General features: G+C 40.9%; 1 protein-coding gene and 1 long non-coding RNA gene across 2 annotated transcripts; both read left to right on the forward strand.

Moving 5' to 3' along the window:
- Nucleotides 1–562: 562 nt before the first annotated feature.
- LOC130908550 (regulator of G-protein signaling 8-like) lies at nt 563–5,325 on the forward strand. Its single transcript, XM_057824093.1, has 4 exons — nt 563–606; nt 885–946; nt 4,889–5,055; nt 5,119–5,325. Exons 1-4 carry the CDS (start codon nt 563–565, stop codon nt 5,323–5,325), a joined length of 480 nt encoding a protein of 159 aa, XP_057680076.1.
- A 4,114-nt stretch (nt 5,326–9,439) lies between these two features.
- Nucleotides 9,440–18,108, forward strand: LOC130909025 (uncharacterized). The gene is made up of 6 exons (XR_009061684.1): nt 9,440–15,770; nt 16,128–16,308; nt 16,407–16,629; nt 16,715–16,883; nt 17,008–17,156; nt 17,268–18,108. It is a non-coding gene; the product is annotated as an uncharacterized LOC130909025 (long non-coding RNA).
- The last annotated feature ends 2,088 nt before the right edge of the window (nt 18,109–20,196 follow it).

A 20,196-nucleotide genomic window follows, 5' to 3' on the forward strand; every position in this document is an offset into this window, starting at 1 on the left:
ATAGAACAACCACGCCAAATGAATGCATATCCTTGTTTTGCTTCTCTTGCTGTCTTGAATCCTTTGAGATTCGTAACAATGTATTTTTTGCTTGAGAGGGTAAACATCAGTCAGACAGTTTTTTAAAGTTGGCGTAGCCATACACTGTAAAAAAATTCTGTAAATTTACAGCCAATTTTGAACACTGAAATACCGTTTTTTGTTAAACAGTTTATTACTGGAGTTAGCAATGCATTGTGGGTTACCAACATTAAAGCAACAAGACAAATGCTGTAAACCGTGTGTTCATGTTTCAATTACATGACACGACAGTATTTTTAGGGCCCGAGCACTAAGCGTACGAAGGCCCTATTGTTTTGCAAAGGATTATTTTATTTATTTATTTATTTATTTTATTTATTTATTTTTTTTCAGGGCAAATGAAAACGGCCAATTTGTTAAGTGCAAGTCTTACATTGTGCGCTTTCTAAAACAATTCAAATATCAATTTACAAAATGAGCTTTAGACATCGGCAAATGGCTGAAAATTTAAATCCAATATCGGTCGACCTCCATTTTAGAGATGCTTCTTCCAAATTCCAGAAGCTCCTTCAAAACGTCACAAAGGTGAGAAGCCTCCCCCACCTCCAGAAATGAAAGAGGCGCCTCAGACATTGCAGAAACTCGAGATGCCTCCACAACCTCCAGAAAGTTAAGATGCTTCCAGAAGTCCTGGCTTCTCTTTGTAGCTCAAAATAGAAAGTAGCTTATGTTTGCTGGTGTCATTTCAAAGGTTTCTGGGCTAGTTTGAGGAAGTATTTTCCGCTTCTGGCATGCTTTGAGAAGGTTCTCGCTGGTTTTAATCTTCTTCCTATGTCCCCTGACACCGTGTCTTCTTCTCTCAGACCATCTGCGAGAGAGGTGCTGATGTGGGCCGAGAGTCTGGAGGCTCTGTTGAGCAATCAGTGTAAGTGCTGCTGGGAGAAATCCATTCAAGCAAAGGGAGGGATGGGCCAGACAGACACTAGGGGAGGGTACCTCACGATACGACACAAGGCTTACGATGATGATTTTCTCACCATATGGTGATGAGACGGAATTATTCTACGACATGCTACAATACAATAACACACAGAAAAACAAGCTTTTTTCATCCAAGTTTTTCAGTCCAATCCGTTTGAAGATTCGTTCATTTGCTGCTAGCCCTCCCACATCAAACAGATTGGACGTCTCGGGCCGTCAATAGGTTCATTTTGGGGTATGCCAGGTCATTTCTTGTTGATTTCCGGTCACTTCATGTTGATTTTTGGTCACAGAACACGAAGTGACCCAGGATGATCCGAAAATTAATAGGAAAAGACTCCAAATGAACAGGAAGTGACTCGTAAATGCCCTGAAATGAACAGAAAATGGCCGATAAATGCCCCCAAAACACACAAGAAGTGACCCATTTCATTACCCCTCCCAATCAAAATAAATTGGACATATACTATGGCTGTCACTGGCATCCAATGAGTTATTTTGGGGGCATTAAAGGTCATTTGCTGTTTATTTTTGGTCCCTTCTGTTGATAATGGGGCATTTCAGGGTCGCCTCTTGTTGATTTAAGGGCATTTACATATCACTTTCTTTGGATTTTTATTCATTGAACAGGAAGTGACCGGAGAATGTGCCAAAATGAATAGGAAGTGACGCAAAATCAATAGGAAGCGACTTGTAAATGCCTACAAGATAGATAGGAAGTGACCCTTGTTTGTTCGCCCTGTCAAGATGAATTGGATGCTTATTCTACAGTCGTAGAAACTTTTGATACCAACCAGTGCTTTCTTTTTTTAAACAGCGACACTGTTTTAAAACGATGACAGTGGTACCTCATGATACGAAATGAATTTCTTCCGAGTGGCTTGCGTATAATCAGAGGCGTAGCAAGGGTCCCAGGGGGCCCCAGGCAACAAGCAACATGGGGCCCTTTGAGCGTGTGCAAGTAAGGGGGACAGTTGGACTTGGAGCAATAGCATATTTAATAAAAGTATAATAACGCCTCAGTCTCATAGAGTGCTTTTTAAAACACTCAAAGTGCTTTTACTGCATTAGGACATAAAACTAAAGTAACATAGTACACTCACCGCTGTCTTGCTTCCTTTTCTCCTCTTCTGCTTTTTTTTTTTTTTCATTTCCAGACAGATAACTTCTCTTCATTTTGCCAATTAAAAAAAGGCCCGATCGCCACCCACTCTCACTCTGAGTCACGTGACACGCATACATATTCGCGCAGTAAAATGAACACGAAGGTGGTGGTGGGGGGGGATTCGAGTGCGCGCTGCGTGCGGTCATCTTGGCCATAAAAGTGGCGAAAATTAAACACTTTACACTCATATGGATGTACAACATCATTTTAAGATGCTAAACTAACACCTTCCCTCTTAAAGCAAATGTGCAATGCGAGTATAATGTAAAGAACGCTCTCCTCGATGCAGCAAGAACGAGTGGGATCAACCAGCCGACGTAACAGGAAAAACACGAAACGGTTGCGCTGATAACGGCTCTAACTTATCATAAGAACTTTATGGCATGAAGAGGAAATACTTACATTCGTTCATGGACGCACAGATTAATCCTCTAACAGGTGGGGTGGCCGTCCTCTGCTCGAAATGCGCACCTTACGCTTACGCCTATTCTCGTTCTCAGAATATGCAGCGCTTGTGACGTAGGACAATAACAGGACTGGTTGCTATGGGAACGTACGCAGCGGCATACTGCATACCCAAGGAACCTTGCTAAAAGGAGTATTAAAATTGCTAATAAAATCGTTTAGGATTATTTTAGATGCATATATGTTATATTTTTCTTATAGAGTATTCAACGAGGAATTCGATAGACCCATTAATAGACTTTCTTGGAAAAATCACCATTTCTTTAAGTAGTCACCTGAATAATGAAGTGGCCTGTGAAAACCAACATAAAATATTACTGCAAGGACTTTTCATTAAGTTCTTGGTGAATCACTCTTTGCGCGTACATGCAGTGTTAAAACTGATTGGACTTGCTTAAACATGTATGCTAATTGGGACTGATAACAGAATTGTTGGATAATCCTCCAAATGATTCCATGGTATTGAATCACTTGAAGCTGAGTGTACTAAATCTTTGTGTGCCAAATCTGTTGGCCCTCTGGGGGCCCCTGCTGGCTCGGATCCCTAGGCAATTGCCTGCGTATGCCTAATGGGACGCTACGCCTCTGCGTATAATCAACTGTGTTTTATGTGTAAATGACCTAATTTGTTCCAAGTACTATGAAAACACCACATTGAATTTTATAAAAGGGTCAAACTAGATTGAAATTAAAGCCAAATCAAATACATTTGAATCATTCAATAAACCTAACCGAACCAAACCTAACTGTTAAAGCCTTAAATGAAGTAGATAATTGTGATAGTGGAAATTATTGTGTTAGTTGTGATACGGGAGTTCGCCAGTAGATGGTATACTTGTCATTTAGATGTGTTATTGTTTGTGCACTATTCCTTGACTCAAAAGAGAACAGTGTTGAGATTGAGAGTCACTAATGGCAATACGTTAGTAAAGTGTTAAACTAATAAAGGGTTGGATCACTTGGTCACGATTTAACTATAATAGAAAATAATGCCCAAAAAAAACAGGAAAATGTGGAACCATACCTGTAACGGCTCTCAAACTATTTGAGTGGAACAGAAAATGGCCACGAATCGACTGATGTATTTCGCCTGACTTTATTTCCTCCTTTTGCTGTGCGAGCAACACCGTGAAAAACGTGTGCGCCTTCTGTCCAAACATAAGAGAGCTGTAAAATTTCTTCGTGAGTCTGTATTCTCTCGTTAGCGTCCTCCATCTTTTCTTTTCTTTCTGTCCGTGAGTTCGCGCTCTTTCTCTCTTCTCGCGGTACACGCAAAACAACACGTGAACTTTACGTATTCACTATAACATATTTCATCATAAGATGGCAGTATTGCGACACAGGTAGAAAACAAAAACAATGTGGATGCAAAACACTTAACAAATTCCAACTCCTTGTATTGCGACAGCTACATTACCTTTCGAGCGAGGCGATGTCTGAAAGCAAAAGTAGTACCAATGTAGCAAGACCGTGTGTGGGTGTAAAAAGGAGAGACAAAATGTGTGGAGACATCATCAGCCATCCTTTTATTTTGGCGCATGCCACTCAGAGTAGGTAGTGCTTTAAACGTCCGCACGTGAAGAACTCGTTGACGCACGTGAGGAAGTCACATGGCTGAGTGAATAAAAAGAGGCTTCAAGCCTACGCCTGCATTTTCGTGCTTGTACAACATCTACCACGTTTTGTATCATTTGTTGCATTTTCACTCGTCATTGGACATGTACAACGAGTGACGTCGTTTTTTTGGGCAATGTGCGGACACTAGTTAATGCATGCTAAGCATTTGTGTAGATGTTATTGCAGCTAATTATAATTGCGGATTTACGTGGATTATTTTGTTTTCATTTATAGTTTCATTCAGCGAATTGTCGATGTCAGGAACAGCTCAATAAAGGCAGCAAAACACACAGATGTCTGGCATCATCCTTTAAGCTCAGACTGAGCACCGACATCTTAGCGAGGACAGTACTTTTAGATTTTTCTGCCAGCAGAAATTCTGTATCTTTTATAGTGCATATCATCTTTCGTAAGTTTTTTCATATTATGAAGCGAAAAACTTTTTGTAAAATGGAACTTTCCGAGTACCGAAGCTTTCGTATCCCGAGGTACCGCTGTATATCAATTCTTGGCGGGAGCATATCGATCACCTTTTGTGATACAAAGTATCGCGATGTATCACCATTTTGATATAATGTCGCAGGCCTAACGCACACTGATGTGTTGCACCGCCGTTGCAACTTTCTTGTCTCGTCTCAGACGGTTTGGCAGTATTCCGCCACTTTCTGAGGTCAGAATACAATGAGGACAATTTGGACTTCTGGTTGGCTGTGGAGAAATTCAAGGCGACGTGCTCCCGCAGCGAGATGGCCGACCGAGCCACCAAAATTTATGAGGAATTCGTCTCGCGCGGCGCCTCCCGACAGGTAGCCGACGTCGGACACCCGGTTCGAGTCGTGCCACGATTGATGCGTCAACTCGTTCTCTAGGTGGACGTGGGCTGGAATGTCCTGGATGCGACCGACGGCGGCGTGCGTCTGGGTGTTGAGCCCACCTCTTTCCAGATGGCACAGAATCAGATCTTCAGACGGATGGAGGCTGACAGCTACCCGCGCTTCCTCAAGTCTCAACTCTATGCCCGTCTGGCCGGTTGGGACACAGGGCCTTCATCTAAACATATGGAGCTTGAGAAATAAAGTTCTAGAGATTGAGAACCAATTTTCACATGTCAGCCATCTCGGAAATTCACCTTGATAAGACATTCACTGCTGCTACAGTGGATATACAAGGATACAGCATTTATAGAAAGGGCAGAGATATATATGGTGGTGGTGTGGGAATGTACATTCAGAGCCACATTCCTGTTAAAATCATAAGTGATCTTATGTCATGTGATATTGAAATGTTATGGTCACAGGTTCACTGACCCCACCTCAAACCTACAGTATATTGCTGGGGTGCTGCTATAGGCCGCCAAGTTCTAGCTGTCAGTATCTTGACAACTTGTGTGATATGTTTGAAAAGGCATGCAATGAAAACCGTGAAATCTATGTAATGGGAGATCTGAACATTAATTTTATGGTTTTAAGTTGTCCTTTGAAAAAGAAAATTATTGATACCATCAATGTCTGCAATCGTGTTCAAGTCATTAATCAATTAACCAGAGTAATCACCAATAAGAATGGGAGTATATCATCCTCATGCAACCATCACATTTACACTAATGGTGTGGAGCTCTGTTCAAAATCCATATCTGTTCCCATTGGTTTTAGCGACCATAACTTAGTCACAATTTCCAAAAAGTCAATAGTCCCAAAAGCCAGGCCAAAAATTGTTTATAAAAGATCATACAGGGATCTCTGTTGTGACGCATATGTTAAGGATGACAGTAATATTTGTTGGACTAATGTCAGTAGGCAGAGTGACCCAGATACTGTATTGAATGCCTTCACAGCAAATGCGTAGGTTTGCATGGGGATGGTAGGGACATAACGCTAGCAACTTTTTAGGATGCTGAAATTGTCCCCACCAACTTTTAAGCAACCTTATTTGCATTACATAATTACTTTGGTTATATAGGTACGGTAATTTGGATTGTCTCCCCATATGTTGTAAGGATAAAATTGACCCTACCGTTATGAAGTGAATTATTTTCATTATGTTCAGACTTACATAGAGAATTGGTTCGGTTATCTGCTATGTTGGATGTTGGTGTTGAGGGGTTTGCTGTGCCTGAAGCAGTACTGGACGAAACAAGACGATGAATTTCTGGTACTGATTGACTCATCTGCTCCATCTTCTCCTGAAGAATCTCCACATATTGCTTTCCAGACAATCTAGCAACATTTCTGGATTCTGCCGTTAATGACCGAGTTTTTGAACCACAAATCATAGATGTGTATACTGTATGTCTGACAAGTTTTCAATACAAAATTTAGCAACAGAAGTGTAAGTGTATGGCAGCGAGTGTGATAACTTCTGCAAAGCTGAACCGGACTTGAATTCAACCACGAGGCAATGATCAAAATTGGTTGCAGTATTTTCAATGACGACTGTAAATGACTTTGTTCATAATTTTACGTGTTTGTATTTGATTTCCGTTTTTGAGAGTTCATGCTTTTATTTTGAAAGGGCAAAGGAAGGTAAAGTGCCGCAAACTATCAACTACTGTAAAGCAAGTAGGCAAAACGGCGCACTGAAGAGAAGGCATACAATGTGCGTCGCCGTCACAGTGATAATAAGAACAAATTCAGTGTCTTAAAGGGATCCTCGATCTTTAAGACAAGTAATTCTTAAAAGATAAATGTTAGTATGAGTTATAATTAATTTGATATTAAAACCCCTCTTAATGTTTTTGTTTTGATAAAATTTGTAAAATTGTTTTAAGTGATAGGTTGCCATTCTTGTTGACGTCACAGCGCGGTGACGTCAACGGGCCCATTGCTGAACTACCAGCGTGTCACTCATTAGCTACCCCAACATGTCGTCGGTTCTGCTCTTCCAATTTGAACCAGATCGGAAAAGTGAAGAGCAGGACAGCACTGTCGGTCGTTCCCAAGACGAGCAGCAAAGGCAAAATCCAGAGCAGGAAATACCTGATAAGACAAGGGTTGAGCAAAACTGGTGATGTACTAACAAGTGTGTCTCAATGACAACGGAGCGAGAGTGTATGCTGTTGAGAACTCAGTTTTTTATTAGCAGATCTTCAAGGTGAGCTATTGCGTGATCAAACTTATTCCAATATAATTATGTAGATTGTTAGCATCCAGATCTGTCGTGTGCTTTACATACAGTACAGGCCAAAAGTTTGAACACTTCTTGTCATTCATTCATTTTTATTTTCATGACTATTGACTTTATAAACTCTCAGTGAAGGTAATAAAACTATGAATGCACACCAGAGGTTGCGCTAGACTTTTTCGTTGTCTGTTTTTTTTTTTTACTGACAGGGTCATAAAAATCCGGTCATAATCTATTTTTACCCATCACTTAAATTTTTAAAATGACTCTATCTTGGTGCAGTCACTATATGTATATACACAATAATACAATAATACTTTATAATATAAAGTAACTAACATTAGTGCAGTCATGGATACAGTAAGCAGGCCAGTGCTGTGTTTCCATATATATTTTTATTATATTATGTATATACAGGATATATATATATATATATATATATATTTTTTTTTTTTCCCCCAAGTGGGACCTTCCATGACCCTAATACATTTAATAATAATAAAATATTATATAACTCCATTATATATATATATATATTTTAATTTATTATTATTATTAAATAAAAATGCACGTTGATACGACGCACATAAAGGCAACTTCCATTTTTTAAAAAAATCGTTAGAAAGTTGTATGGACTTACAATCCGCTAGCTTGTTGTTTCTTGTTGTCTTCCGAAATACACCTCGGTGACGGCGCGTCAAGTGTTCGTTCATAGCCGACGTGCTACCGTGGTATGCGAGCTCAGCTTAGTAAAAAGAGTACACACAGTGGTGGCACCCTCCATATTTTCCTTGAAATAATTTCAGGCTCTGGCTAGTCTGGTCCGCTTTTTTGGCTTTGTGCCGCTTTCACCGTGTTACCAATTCTGCCCCTCTTGCTAATTGGCTGCGTTTTCAACTGCTCGCCGCAGTGAGGAGTGAACCGGCGATTCACTTGATTCGATGTCATCCTCAACTGCATCAGTCCCTCTTTTTTCACCTCTTTTATCAACACCACTGTCGTCGTACTGGGGCTTTTTGAAGAAACTTCGGACACTCAGTTGCCTTAACATTTTCCGAGTAAGGCCAACGACGTCATGCATCAAGAGAGACAATAGCTAATTAATATGCTCACTCGCCACCCTGTGGTCTGGGGTGTGAATTGCAACCTGTCAAAATGACAGATGGACTTCAGTTTTTTCCGTCACCCTTGTAAAAAAACGGTCAACGACGGAAAATATTCAGTTAACGAGACCCCTGATGCACACGTGTGATAGTCAGAATCGGAGTTGTGTCGTGGCTGACTGTCCTCATTAAATTCGTCATCTGGATCGAGTGTCCTCCATGTCTTGCAAATCCAACTCACATTTAGCTACGTAAGGGTGGTCTATAGCCTATTAAGTGCTTGACGCGCATCAGATGGCCACTGTATCGCTGCATCGGAAGTGTCTGGATCAGTTTGAGTGGCAGCATCACTCATATTAGGTGAATACTGAACAGACACACCTACTGCCTGATGAACAGTGTTGGCCACGTTACTTTAAAAAAGTAATTAGTTACATTACTCACTACTTCTTCCAAAAAGTAACTGTGTTAGTAACTGAATTACTCTATAGTAAAAGTAACTAGTTACCAGGGAAAGTAACTATTTCCGTTACTTTAAAAAGAACTTGTATGTCAAAGAGTTTGAAATTTTCTGAGCAGTATTCGAGTCAGTGGAATAGAGAAGAACAGACAGGTAGTTAACTTGTTAGGTGCTTCAGCAGATTTGAATTGCTTACCACAGATGTCGACAAAAGCTTTGCCCCGGGACATAAATTACACATTTCATGCAGGTTCTTTCCTTTAATTTCGACAAACTTGAAATAGTGTCTATATCTCGACCTCTTAAAGGACAATTTTTCTTCTGAATGCTCTGCCTTCCCGACCCTGTGCATCTGTTTTGTGTGTGTGTGTTTGCCGCACGCGCTGTTCCGGGTTGCTTGTGAAATCACCGGCTCTGATTGGCCTACAAAGACACATGACTCTAACCCTCAGCCAATCACAATCACTTCCATCGCATCTCTTGAGGGGCTGCATTCAGGTAGGCCCGTTTCCCGACAGTTCACGTCCCCTTCAAAGCGTCTGCCGTCCTCAAGATGGAAGCAGAATTATTGCTGGCTGACAGTGGGAGATGGGAACGAGGCTAGCATCAGGTGTAGCAAACAGAGAAACGTTACCAAACTTTGGAAAGCATTGTCTAATTGAATGAGCAGGGACGAACAGCTTGGAGTCAGAAGTACGTGCGCTATTCTCGAACCTGAATGCACCCCAAGTTTTGGATGACAAATCAACAGAGCAGAGAGTCGACTCGACACGGCTGGTAGTTTCTTCAATTTATTTAGAGTAAGTAATGCACCACTTTTGACCGTGAGTAACGGTAACGGCGTTGTAACGGCAGAAAAAGTAATTAGTCAGATTACCCCGTTACTGAAAAAATAACGCCGTTACGTAACGGCGTTATTTATAACGGCGTTACTCCCAACACTGCTGATGAAGTGACAGTAGAGGTGAATTATTAGCTTCCTCTGTGACTAGCGGTACGCCAGAATGTTCACCTATCGCTCTAGCGACAGCAGCGGCTTGCCTGCTTAAGAGAGCGGCCTGCAGTTTGTCTTTGGCGCTTTATTGCGCGCATTTCACTCGCTATCCGAGCACGTCGAGGCTTCTTGTGAGGGAAAATAGTTGGAACAGCATTTGATTTTAGTCTCCGCTTATATCCAGCCGCTCCGGTGAGCTCTTTCATAACTTGTCGTCGACTAAAAGCCTCGAACGCAGTAGGAGAAAAATGGCGAGAACAAAGCCTAGGGTCTTTGGGAAGTTTTGTCTGCAGGCATTTTCCCAAACCTTTTCAATTCAATTCAATTCAATTCAATTTTATTTGTATAGCCCTCAATCACAACAGAAGTCTCAAAGGGCTTAACAGAGGCAATATGAAATTAGAAATGAAGCAACAAAGATGAATAGATGCAACAAAGATCAATAGATGCAATTCAAGTCCTGGGTATCCCCTATCCTTAAGACCCTCCATGCCGGCAAGGAAAAACTCCAAAAACTCCAAAGTCAATTGGGAGAAAAATGAGAAACCTTGGGGAGTACCACAGTCAGGAGAGATCCACTCCCAGGACGGATAGACAGGAACCCCAGAACGGCTAATGGGAATTAGCAAGCGAAATTATAGTCCGTAAAAATACAGTGGAGTAAAGGAGCAAGAAGAAGTCCCTCTAGTCAGATGAGACGGGGGTAGCAGCGAGGACGTCTATCCAGCCAGGGGTCCGGACAGTCAGGAGGCTGCAGCTGAAAAATAGCCCCTCCCCAGAGGGGAGGGGGGAAAGGGGACACCGGGTGACTAGTGATGAAGAGACTAGACAACTAGATATTAACACTGTCAATAGGAAATCTGTGGAGACTCAACTCCCCTTGTTTCCTTTTGACTGGACATCGCATCCAAAAGCAGCACATCATAGCGTTTTACTTAGCGAGTTTAGGCAGCAATACACAATTGTTGTACACAATTGGAAACGTCCCAATTACGGCATCACTCCGAGCCCGCAAAACATGGCGCCAACTATCGGTCAAAATATGTACTAAATGTGACATATTTATGTCACACTGCTGTTGCCATAGTGTGCACTTCCTGTGGGTGTGGTATTACAGTATGAAAAGGAATCTCTGTGATGTGTCGGTGACACATATGCTGAGAAGCACACTGAATAAAGAAGTGTTGTTCCATTCTAGTCTCGGCCTTACATGTACTTAGATTAAGGAAGTACATAACAAAAGTGGCGACGAGGACGTCTGGACTTGCGTCAGCTCGGACGTGCTGTTTTTTGAGTTTGTTGCGGGTCGCGGTGCTCCAGGGGACAGACGGCGCCAACCTCAGCTTCCACGTCGTGACTTCGTGAGGAGGAGGACGAGCGGAGATTTCAAAAGGAGCGTGAAGGTGCTGTATAACCAGGCGCTATGCCGGGAGTTATCAGCTCTGTTGCTCCTTCTGATGAGCTTGTGGAACAGTGGAGCTCGTACACGGAGCGGTTTGGCTATTCCGTGGAAGCTAACGCAATAGCGGAAGAGAAAGTGGTGCCCATGTTTTTGAGCGTTATTGGGCCAAAGACTTTCAATTTACTGAGAAACTTCAGCCGATAAACCTGGCAGTAAATTGTACAGGGAAATCGTGGAAACCCTTAATGGACATTTTTCACCCAAGCCCCTTGTGATTGCAGAGAGATTCCGATTTCACAGGAGAAATCAGGAAGAGGGGGAATCTGTCACTATGTTTGTAGCAGCGCTGCGGAAGCTGGCTGAACATTGTGAGTTTGGTGATGTTTTAGAAGACACATTAAGAGACAGATTGGTATGTGGACTGAGAAATGAAGCAGCACAAAAGAAGTTACTCTCAGAAAGTGGACTGACATTAAAGAAAGCCTTTGATCTAAGTGTGGCAATGGAAATGGCTTCAAAGGAGGCTCAACAACTGAACATGACGAGCAGAGTACACCAAGTAGCAAGTACCCAAAGCGATGTTGCTGGTCCCTGTTTTAGGTGCGGTAAAACAGGGCACCTTTCCTCCACATGCTGGTGCAAAGAAATGAACTGTCGTAATTGTTGGGAAGAAGGGTCATGTTGAGCGTGCATGTCGGAAAAAAAAAAGCACGGACAAAGATAAGGAAATGAATGACAAGAAGGAAACAAAGAAATATGTCAAAGCAGTAGAGAGTGCCTTTACTTCCGAAGACGAAAGTGATGTGCACACCGTGCATGTAATGAGCGTGGACGGGAAGTCAGGGTGTTACTGGGTCACACCAAAGTTAGAGGGTCACCCAGTCAAAATGTAAATAGACACTGGATCACAGGGATCGCTTGTGTCTTACCAAGTCTATAAACAGTGTTTGAGACACCTTCCATTAAGACCGTCAGACACTGTTCAAAGCGTACACTGGACACAAAGTGCACATGAAAGGAATGACTGACATTACTGTGCAATGCAATGATCAAACTGCTAAACTTCCAGTGTATGTCAAAAAAGGGAATTCTGCTTCCATCATGGGACGACTGTGGATTAATACACTGCGTGTAAATTGGCAAGAAGTTCAGTGGCTCTCAGACTATTCTTCACAATGACAAGTCATCCTGGGAAAGAATTAAGAGTTTTTTTGTGAGGAATTGGGCAGCATAACGGACATTGCAGTGAAATTGCACATTAAACCAGGAAGCAAACCTGAGTTTATGAAGGCTAGGACAGTGCCATATGCAATTCGTGACAAAGTCGAGGCTGACCTGGATGCGTTGGTCAAAAGTGTTTTTTTGGAACCGGTCACCACCAGCGAATAGGCGACACCAATTGTGCCGGTTCTGAAAAAGAATGGCGGAATTCGCACATGTGGCGATTTTAAAGTGACTTTGAATCCGGTGCTTTGTGTGGAGCAGTACCCACTTCCATTGATCGATGATTTGTTTGTAAGTCTTAGCAGGGGTCAAAATTCACCAAATTGACCTCAACCAAGCTTATCTGCAGATGCATGTGGGCAAAGAATCATGGGAGTGGCTGACAATTAACACACACAAGGGACTTTTCAGATAGTGCAGATTACCTTTTGGCATCACATCTGCTCCTGCTCTGTTTCAACGGGCTATGGATTGAAGGAAAATAGTCAATTTATCCTTGTTACAGGTTGTTTTATTCTTATAAAGAACAGGAGATGATGACATAGAATTCGGAAATAAAAAAGAAAAAAGAATTTACACTGAAAGACACACAGACAGAAAACACGGGACATGGTACCGAGACAGGACGAAAAGAGCAAAAGTCTCTTCCTCTCTCCTCGGACTCTTTTTCTTCCCTCTCGCTTGGGGACAGGGACTAGCTAATATTTTCCAGAAGTGCCGCTACTCGAAGGCATACATTGTCTTATGATGGCGAATGCAATGTCCACATATGATTATTGTGAATAAATGGAACTATATTCCTACAATTCCCTCTTTTGGATTCAAATAGAAAATTGAATCCACCCAACTAAAAAAATCAACAAAAAACAAACAACAACAAAACCCAAGTAAACTCAAAGAACAAATACATCACAAACCACACGAGAGGTGACGAGACAAAAACGGTAAAACAAAGAAATGAAAAACGTAAAATATAAACAATTAAAAATAAACCATAATATCTGAGTCCAGAAAGCAAAACACATTCCCATTTCCCAAGGGTGAGCACACAGGAATTCCCACAGTCTGTCCCAAACAGGTGTGCAAAGTTAAAAAAGGGTTCGGTCCATGAAAAGGGTCAATCTTACGTTAATATTCCATGACTCAGGTTGAAACTAATCCTTTTCGTCAAATTGTTTTGAAGAAATCAATAATCGCAATCCTTAATGCAGTGCCCAGTCCTCGAGAATGCAGTTCAGAAAACAAGACTTAATCATCAATATCTAATACTATATCAAACACTGACACCGCCCTCTTTTGTGCTGTAATCTGTTCAACTAAAAAACACAGAATGCAATAGAAAAACATCAAATCATAATCAATTAAAGCACTAATGTGAAGTAAGGTTGGCCAACCATGTTTTTGAATAATATCAATGGCTAAACAATTATAAGCATATTTTCTTTTTTTTTTTTTTTTAACGCAACCCTTCCAGATTCTTTGTTTAACCCATAGCAACGCCCTTGACACCGAAAATGCTTTTTTTCTGCAATCTTCGGAATTGACGTCACACCGAGAACTGTGGGGGAAGTCCGCCATACACACAGTATTGTTTGTTGCATTGCTTCTCGGTAAGATGCCACGGCGGTGTGTGGCGATGTTTTGTTCTCACTCTAACGAAAAGTTGTTTGAGTGGCCAAAGGATACCAGGGCACATAAATGGACATCTTTCGTTCGCACGAAGCGAATGAATTTCACGCCATCATCGAGTAGTGTTATCTGCTACAAACACTTTGAAGATGCCTGCTTCCTTAACCGGACTGCTTATGATCAAGGATTTGCAAAAAAGTAAGTGTGATTTTTGGATAGATGACTGATTACTTTATCTAGCAGAGCTGCCAACTGTTGTGGAATGATTACTTTGTCAAAGCAGTGCAGGCGCCAACTGTTTGGAATGAACAGCATAAGGTAGCGACGTTAGCCGAAAGCTAACTCGAGGCAATCCCCGATTATAGTTGTATTGAGTTCATTTTGCCTACACTTTAAATTCGTCAACTTTTCTTTTATCCCAGGCAAAAGTAGGTGGTTTATTTACATGTTTCGGCGAACACTTCCGCTTCGCCGAAACACTTATAAATTCGTCAAAACTTTTAGAAGGTGGACGTGTTCGCCGAAATTAGTCAGGTAAATAAACCATCTACTATTGCCTGGGATAAAAGAAACGTTTTGACGAATCCCTGATCATGTTTTGGAATGAACAGCATAAGGTAGCGACGTTAGCCGAAAGCTAACTCGAGGCAAAACCCCAATCGTGTTGTGCATTGTACAGTAGAAGCTAGCAACGTTGGGCGAAAGCTAACTCGAGGCAATCCCCGATTATAGTTGTATTGAGTTCATTTTGCCTACACTTTAAATTCGTCAACTTTTCTTTTATCCCAGGCAAAAGTAGGTGGTTTATTTACATGTTTCGGCGAACACTTCCGCTTCGCCGAAACACTTATAAATTCGTCAAAACTTTTCGAAGGTGGAAGTGTTCGCCGAAACAAGTCAGGTAAATAAACCATCTACTATTGCCTGGGATAAAAGAAACGTTTTGACGAGTCCCTGATCATGTTTTGGAATGAACAGTAGAAGTTAGTGACGTTAGCTTTTGGCTCGAGGCAAGCCCCAATCGATGCTATTCATATCAACGATGAGTACTATTGGCATGAGACAAATTGTTCTGGAAGTAAATTTCAAGCATCAGTGGTGTAATCAGCCCCTTTGTTAGAAACCTGCCTGTACTAAACGTGCTTCTCAGCTCAGCAATCCTGTTTACTGGAAGTTTGCCAAGCAAGGCTTTAAGAATATTCAGGTAAACATCAGGTTGAATTGTTATGAAGGCCAAATGGAGCAAGTTAAATTTATTTATGACTTATGCATATAATGTTACACTTTTTGCTCTGACACGCGGGCTGTGAATTGAAAAATCAACATGTATTGGTTATGTTTTCAGATTCCTGAATATTCAGTGCCACAATAAGTGGGCATACTTCCACCACCAGGCCACGTATATCCATGAAGCACTGACAACCACATGGACAAAGAAGCAGTCTGCTCTTTTGGGGTCCATTAAGGAGAAGGAACTGGTCCTTGGAGGAGATGGAAGATGTGACTCCATGGGTCACTGTGCCAAGTACGGGAGTTATAATTTGATGGAACTGGATCTCAACAAGGTGCTAACTGTTCATCTGGTGCAGGTATTTGTAACCTTGTGTGACTAGCCCACAGCGAGTGAACTGCTTTGTAAATTATATGCGGCTTAATTAAATGACAATTGTTTGGCTTAAGACACGTATTACACTTATCCTTTAGAGCAGTGGTCTCAAACCGGTCCTCAAAGGGCCGCAGGGGGTACTGGATTTCATTCCAACCAAACGAGACAAATACCTTTTCACCAATCTGGTTTCTTACAAGTGTAATCAGTTGATTGCAATCAGGTGCTGCTTATGTTAGTAGAAACCTCATTGGTTGAACTGTTTGTGCTGGATCTGTTGGAACAAAAACCAGGACCCACTGCGGCCCTTTGTGGAGTCGGTTTGAGACCGCTGCTTTAGAGTAATGAGACTGGGGGAAGCTATGGAATGGAACTGGAGGGCCTGAAAAGATGCCGTCAGGAGTTGGAAGGCTTCAATGTAAAAGTTGTCATCACTGACAGGCATCGCCAGGTGGCGAAATGGATCAGGGAGAATTGGACTCAAGTCATCCATTATTATGATTGTTGGCACATTGTTAAAGGTTAGTTTATTTCAATGTTTATAAATACGCTAGTTTTGGGATTATGTCTTATATGTCATGCACGTCACTTCATGAGTTTTCATATATTAAATATACAGGTATGTGCAAGAAACTGGACTCCTTGGCCAAAAAGAAGAGCATGTCGATTCTGAAGGATTGGGTACAAAGTTTGAAGTGCCATTTGTACTGGTGTGCACTTTCCTCCCAGACACCGGAGGAAAAGAAGCAGAAGTGGCTGGCAATATGTGGACCACCTGCAAAACGTGCACGATAGTTGTTTGCATCCTCCAATTACTACAAACAAAGCGTGGCTATTACCAGGTATTTTATTTTTTTGTTAGATGTTGCCTGCTAGTTTACCCTGAAAAATAAAAAATATTGTCATACCTTGTAAATTCATTTAAAGGTACTAAAGTTAACGTCGCAGTGGTGGAACTCCTGACAAAGACCATGTTTGTCAACGATGTCATGAAGATGTCTCACCTTGGACAGACCAGTGGCATTGAAACTTTTCACAGTGTGGTGAATCACTTTGCTCCAAAGATGTACCACTTCTCGTACAAAGGAATGAAAAGGTGTGTTTAAGAAAACTTTGACATGGATGAAATGTAGAACTTTGAGATATAAATATGTATAAAGAAATGCTATTTCATCACAATTTGAACATTTTTTAATAAGGCATTTTTTGTTCAATTCCAGAATCATTCTCGCTGCTATGCATTATAACGAAAATGCTGGGAGACCACAGAAAGTGACGAAGGAAGGAATACACTCCTACTGTATTGTTTATGCCAAATATAAGAGTGGTGGATATTCTCTGAGAAAGATATTGGTGGATGCAACTTATGGTAGGTTATGAAACAAAAATAATTCCAGGCAGATGCATAGATGCATTACATACTGAGTATAACCCATATGTTGTCCTAATATTTATCATCCCGATATTTTTTTTTTTGTAGACTATGTGAATGACTGCCTGTCAGAGGTGATGAAACTGATTGACATTCCAAAGAAGCACAGAACTGGTATTGTGTTATTCGAACCCACAATTTCTTACAGCAGCAGTGAACAGACCGGACAAGTCAATTGTTATTGCCGAGCACCATACTAGATTCCTCAGGAAATAAAGAATCATATTCCCTGTATTCAGTTGTCCTCATTTGTTTATTTTTATTACTGTATTTTGTAATGATAATTTCCACATTAACCACTCTAAAACCAGTCTAAATCACAGTTCTGGAACATTTCTCTGTGAAACACGAAACCCTTTGAATACAGCTGACTCCTCTTCTCCTGGTGGTGGAAAATGTGCCCTGATACTAGACACTGCACATGCTGGGAGCACAACACGGTTTTCCTGACCAAGATAATTCCAGCACCAGCGCACCAGTTGTCTGTAGGCAATATGCCTATACTTGGCATCCTGTGGTCCATTGAATGCCTTGCCTTTGTACTGCTGCTTGTAGGTCATCCATGCCACCTGTAATCCATATGGGTCCAGGCACACAGCATTGAGTCCAAGATGGTCGGTGATGCAGGCCAGCACTTGATTGAAGTGTTATTCTCCTTGTTGACGTACAGTCACTACTTCTTCAATTTCATGGCAGCAAACACATTCAACTGCTGTAGGCATTTGCTGGCAATTACCACAAGTACACCCGAAAAAAAAAAAAAAAAAAATACTGAGCAATGACACCATGAGCAGAAATTTTATTGAACAAGTGTATTGCTATACCAATTAATAATTCTGTTTATGAAAACATTTGATTCAAAATATACAAGTATATGGATGGAATACTGTACAAAAGTAAAAAAAAAAAAAAAAAAAGTCATTAAAAAAATCTCAGGTACAAGTGTAACCCTTATTTTTCAGGGCTTTGAGGCTGTGCGTGGATCAGGTTACACAGTTTAATTGTTGTGGTGCATTTACTCAGTCTTCTCTACTATGATGACCGACACGGCAGGACAGTATAACTCTGTGTCTTTATTTCTATCGTGGGGAGCCAAGAACTCCCGTGTTCAACTTAAACACATCCTACCACAACAACCTGGGAGGAACTAATGCGCAAATAGGAACTAAAATTTTACTGCCAACAGTGTTGACCGGACTCAAAAATGACATGAAAATAGCAAAATTGCCATCACTTATCATCTAAATTTATCATATATACAATCTTACCACCTGGAGATTCCCAACAGCATCTATCTCCAAACTCCTGGAACATATAATGTGACAAATTGTTATCATCCGGGAGAGCAATAACTCCGGTTTCTTCGTACCATATTAATAACACAAAAACTAAACCCCTTCCATTTAAAATTTGGGAGAATAATATGCTTGCAAAAGTTTTAACTCATCTGAATATTCCTGAATTTGTAGTGTCATATTATCTGTATGCTTTCAGTTGAACAGATAGCACAGATCCATCAAACCTTCAAAAAAAAACTATCCATATATCAGTAGATAATTGAATACCCATCAATTAACAAAACATAAAAATATATTTTTTTTCCTTTTCTTTTTAGAGTTTAAAAAAAAAAAAAAAAAACACGACCCCCCATAGGTATATAATAATGATGATGATGATTTCCCTCTTTTAGCCATGCTTACAAATCGAAGCATGGCTATATATAACTTATAGCTATAACACCACTAGGTTACGTAAAAACAAAAAAGCATTCCTAATGAAAACAACCAAACGATCATCACAAATATATAACAATATGCAAGTCAAATAAAAAATCCAAACAAAATTGAAAGATCCCTCTTTGGAAACTAAAAACCAAAATATTATTTTAAAGGTATTAATTTCCTTGTAAATCCATCATCATTATTATACCCTACTAAAACAAAATGAGCAAATCCCATAGAGGCAAACCATTACCAACATGAATAAATCTAATCAGATTCCATTTGAAGACGCCTTTCTGGCACTCTGGATCACCATGTAATCAAATGAAAACATCCTACCAGATGTACGATCAAAAGAATAAAACATAAGAAAAACTGGTGACAAATCCAAAGACGAAGAAAAGATAGCAAGTCCGACCAGGCTAGTTTGAAATCTGGATTGAAATGGCGAAGAGAGTCAGTTTTCCTAAGGTCAAATGGCAACGAATTCCAGAGCTAACGGCTGAATGCCCTTCCCCCAAGTAGTCGTAGGTCAGATGAAGCAAAGGTCCAGTATGGCTTCAAATGAAAAGGACCAGGCTTAGGATTTCTCAATGTCGGGACATCGTGATACATGGGAACGAAGTTAAGTGAGAGTGAAACATCGCAGCTCTGCTTCTGGGATGGTTGGAGATTTTAGGGTGCACTGTCAGCCGTTTCACTTTCAGTTCATAAGGGATCTTAGGATGCTACCTGGTCCCAGGACGAAGCACTGGTAGTATATTCTGCCGGCTGTGTAACAACTTCTGTTCCATGATATCATCAGGAAGATTCAACCAACTCTTAGTAGGAAATCAGTATGTCGCTGGGTGGATAAATAGCCTGGCCTGATGGGGTCTTTGCCAGTCTGGTAGAGGGAATATGGTCCAGCCAGCCCTGCTCCGGTCCAGTTGGAGTCCACCGAGAGTCTTTTAAGGGAGGCTTGCTCAGGTCATCATGGCCCAAGCTAACTTTGGCACTCTTCCCCACCTATGGAGAAATTGGTTGAGTAGACCTAAGTCCTTGCCTGATCTTAAATTTGAACGCGCAAAGCAAGGTATATCAAATCAAAAATGGCTCCTTTAAACTCCAAATTAAAAAATAACCACAACTAAATAAAATATTAGGTTTACCGAAGTTGCAAAAGAAAAAGAAAATATATTAAATGGAAATCAGCTCCAAAAATTTGTTTTACAAAATTTTAAAAGCGAAAAAGATCATTTGAAACTTAGCTTCAA

Source organism: Corythoichthys intestinalis, chromosome 20 (assembly GCF_030265065.1).
Source record: "Corythoichthys intestinalis isolate RoL2023-P3 chromosome 20, ASM3026506v1, whole genome shotgun sequence".
Taxonomy (NCBI): Eukaryota; Metazoa; Chordata; class Actinopteri; order Syngnathiformes; family Syngnathidae; genus Corythoichthys; species Corythoichthys intestinalis.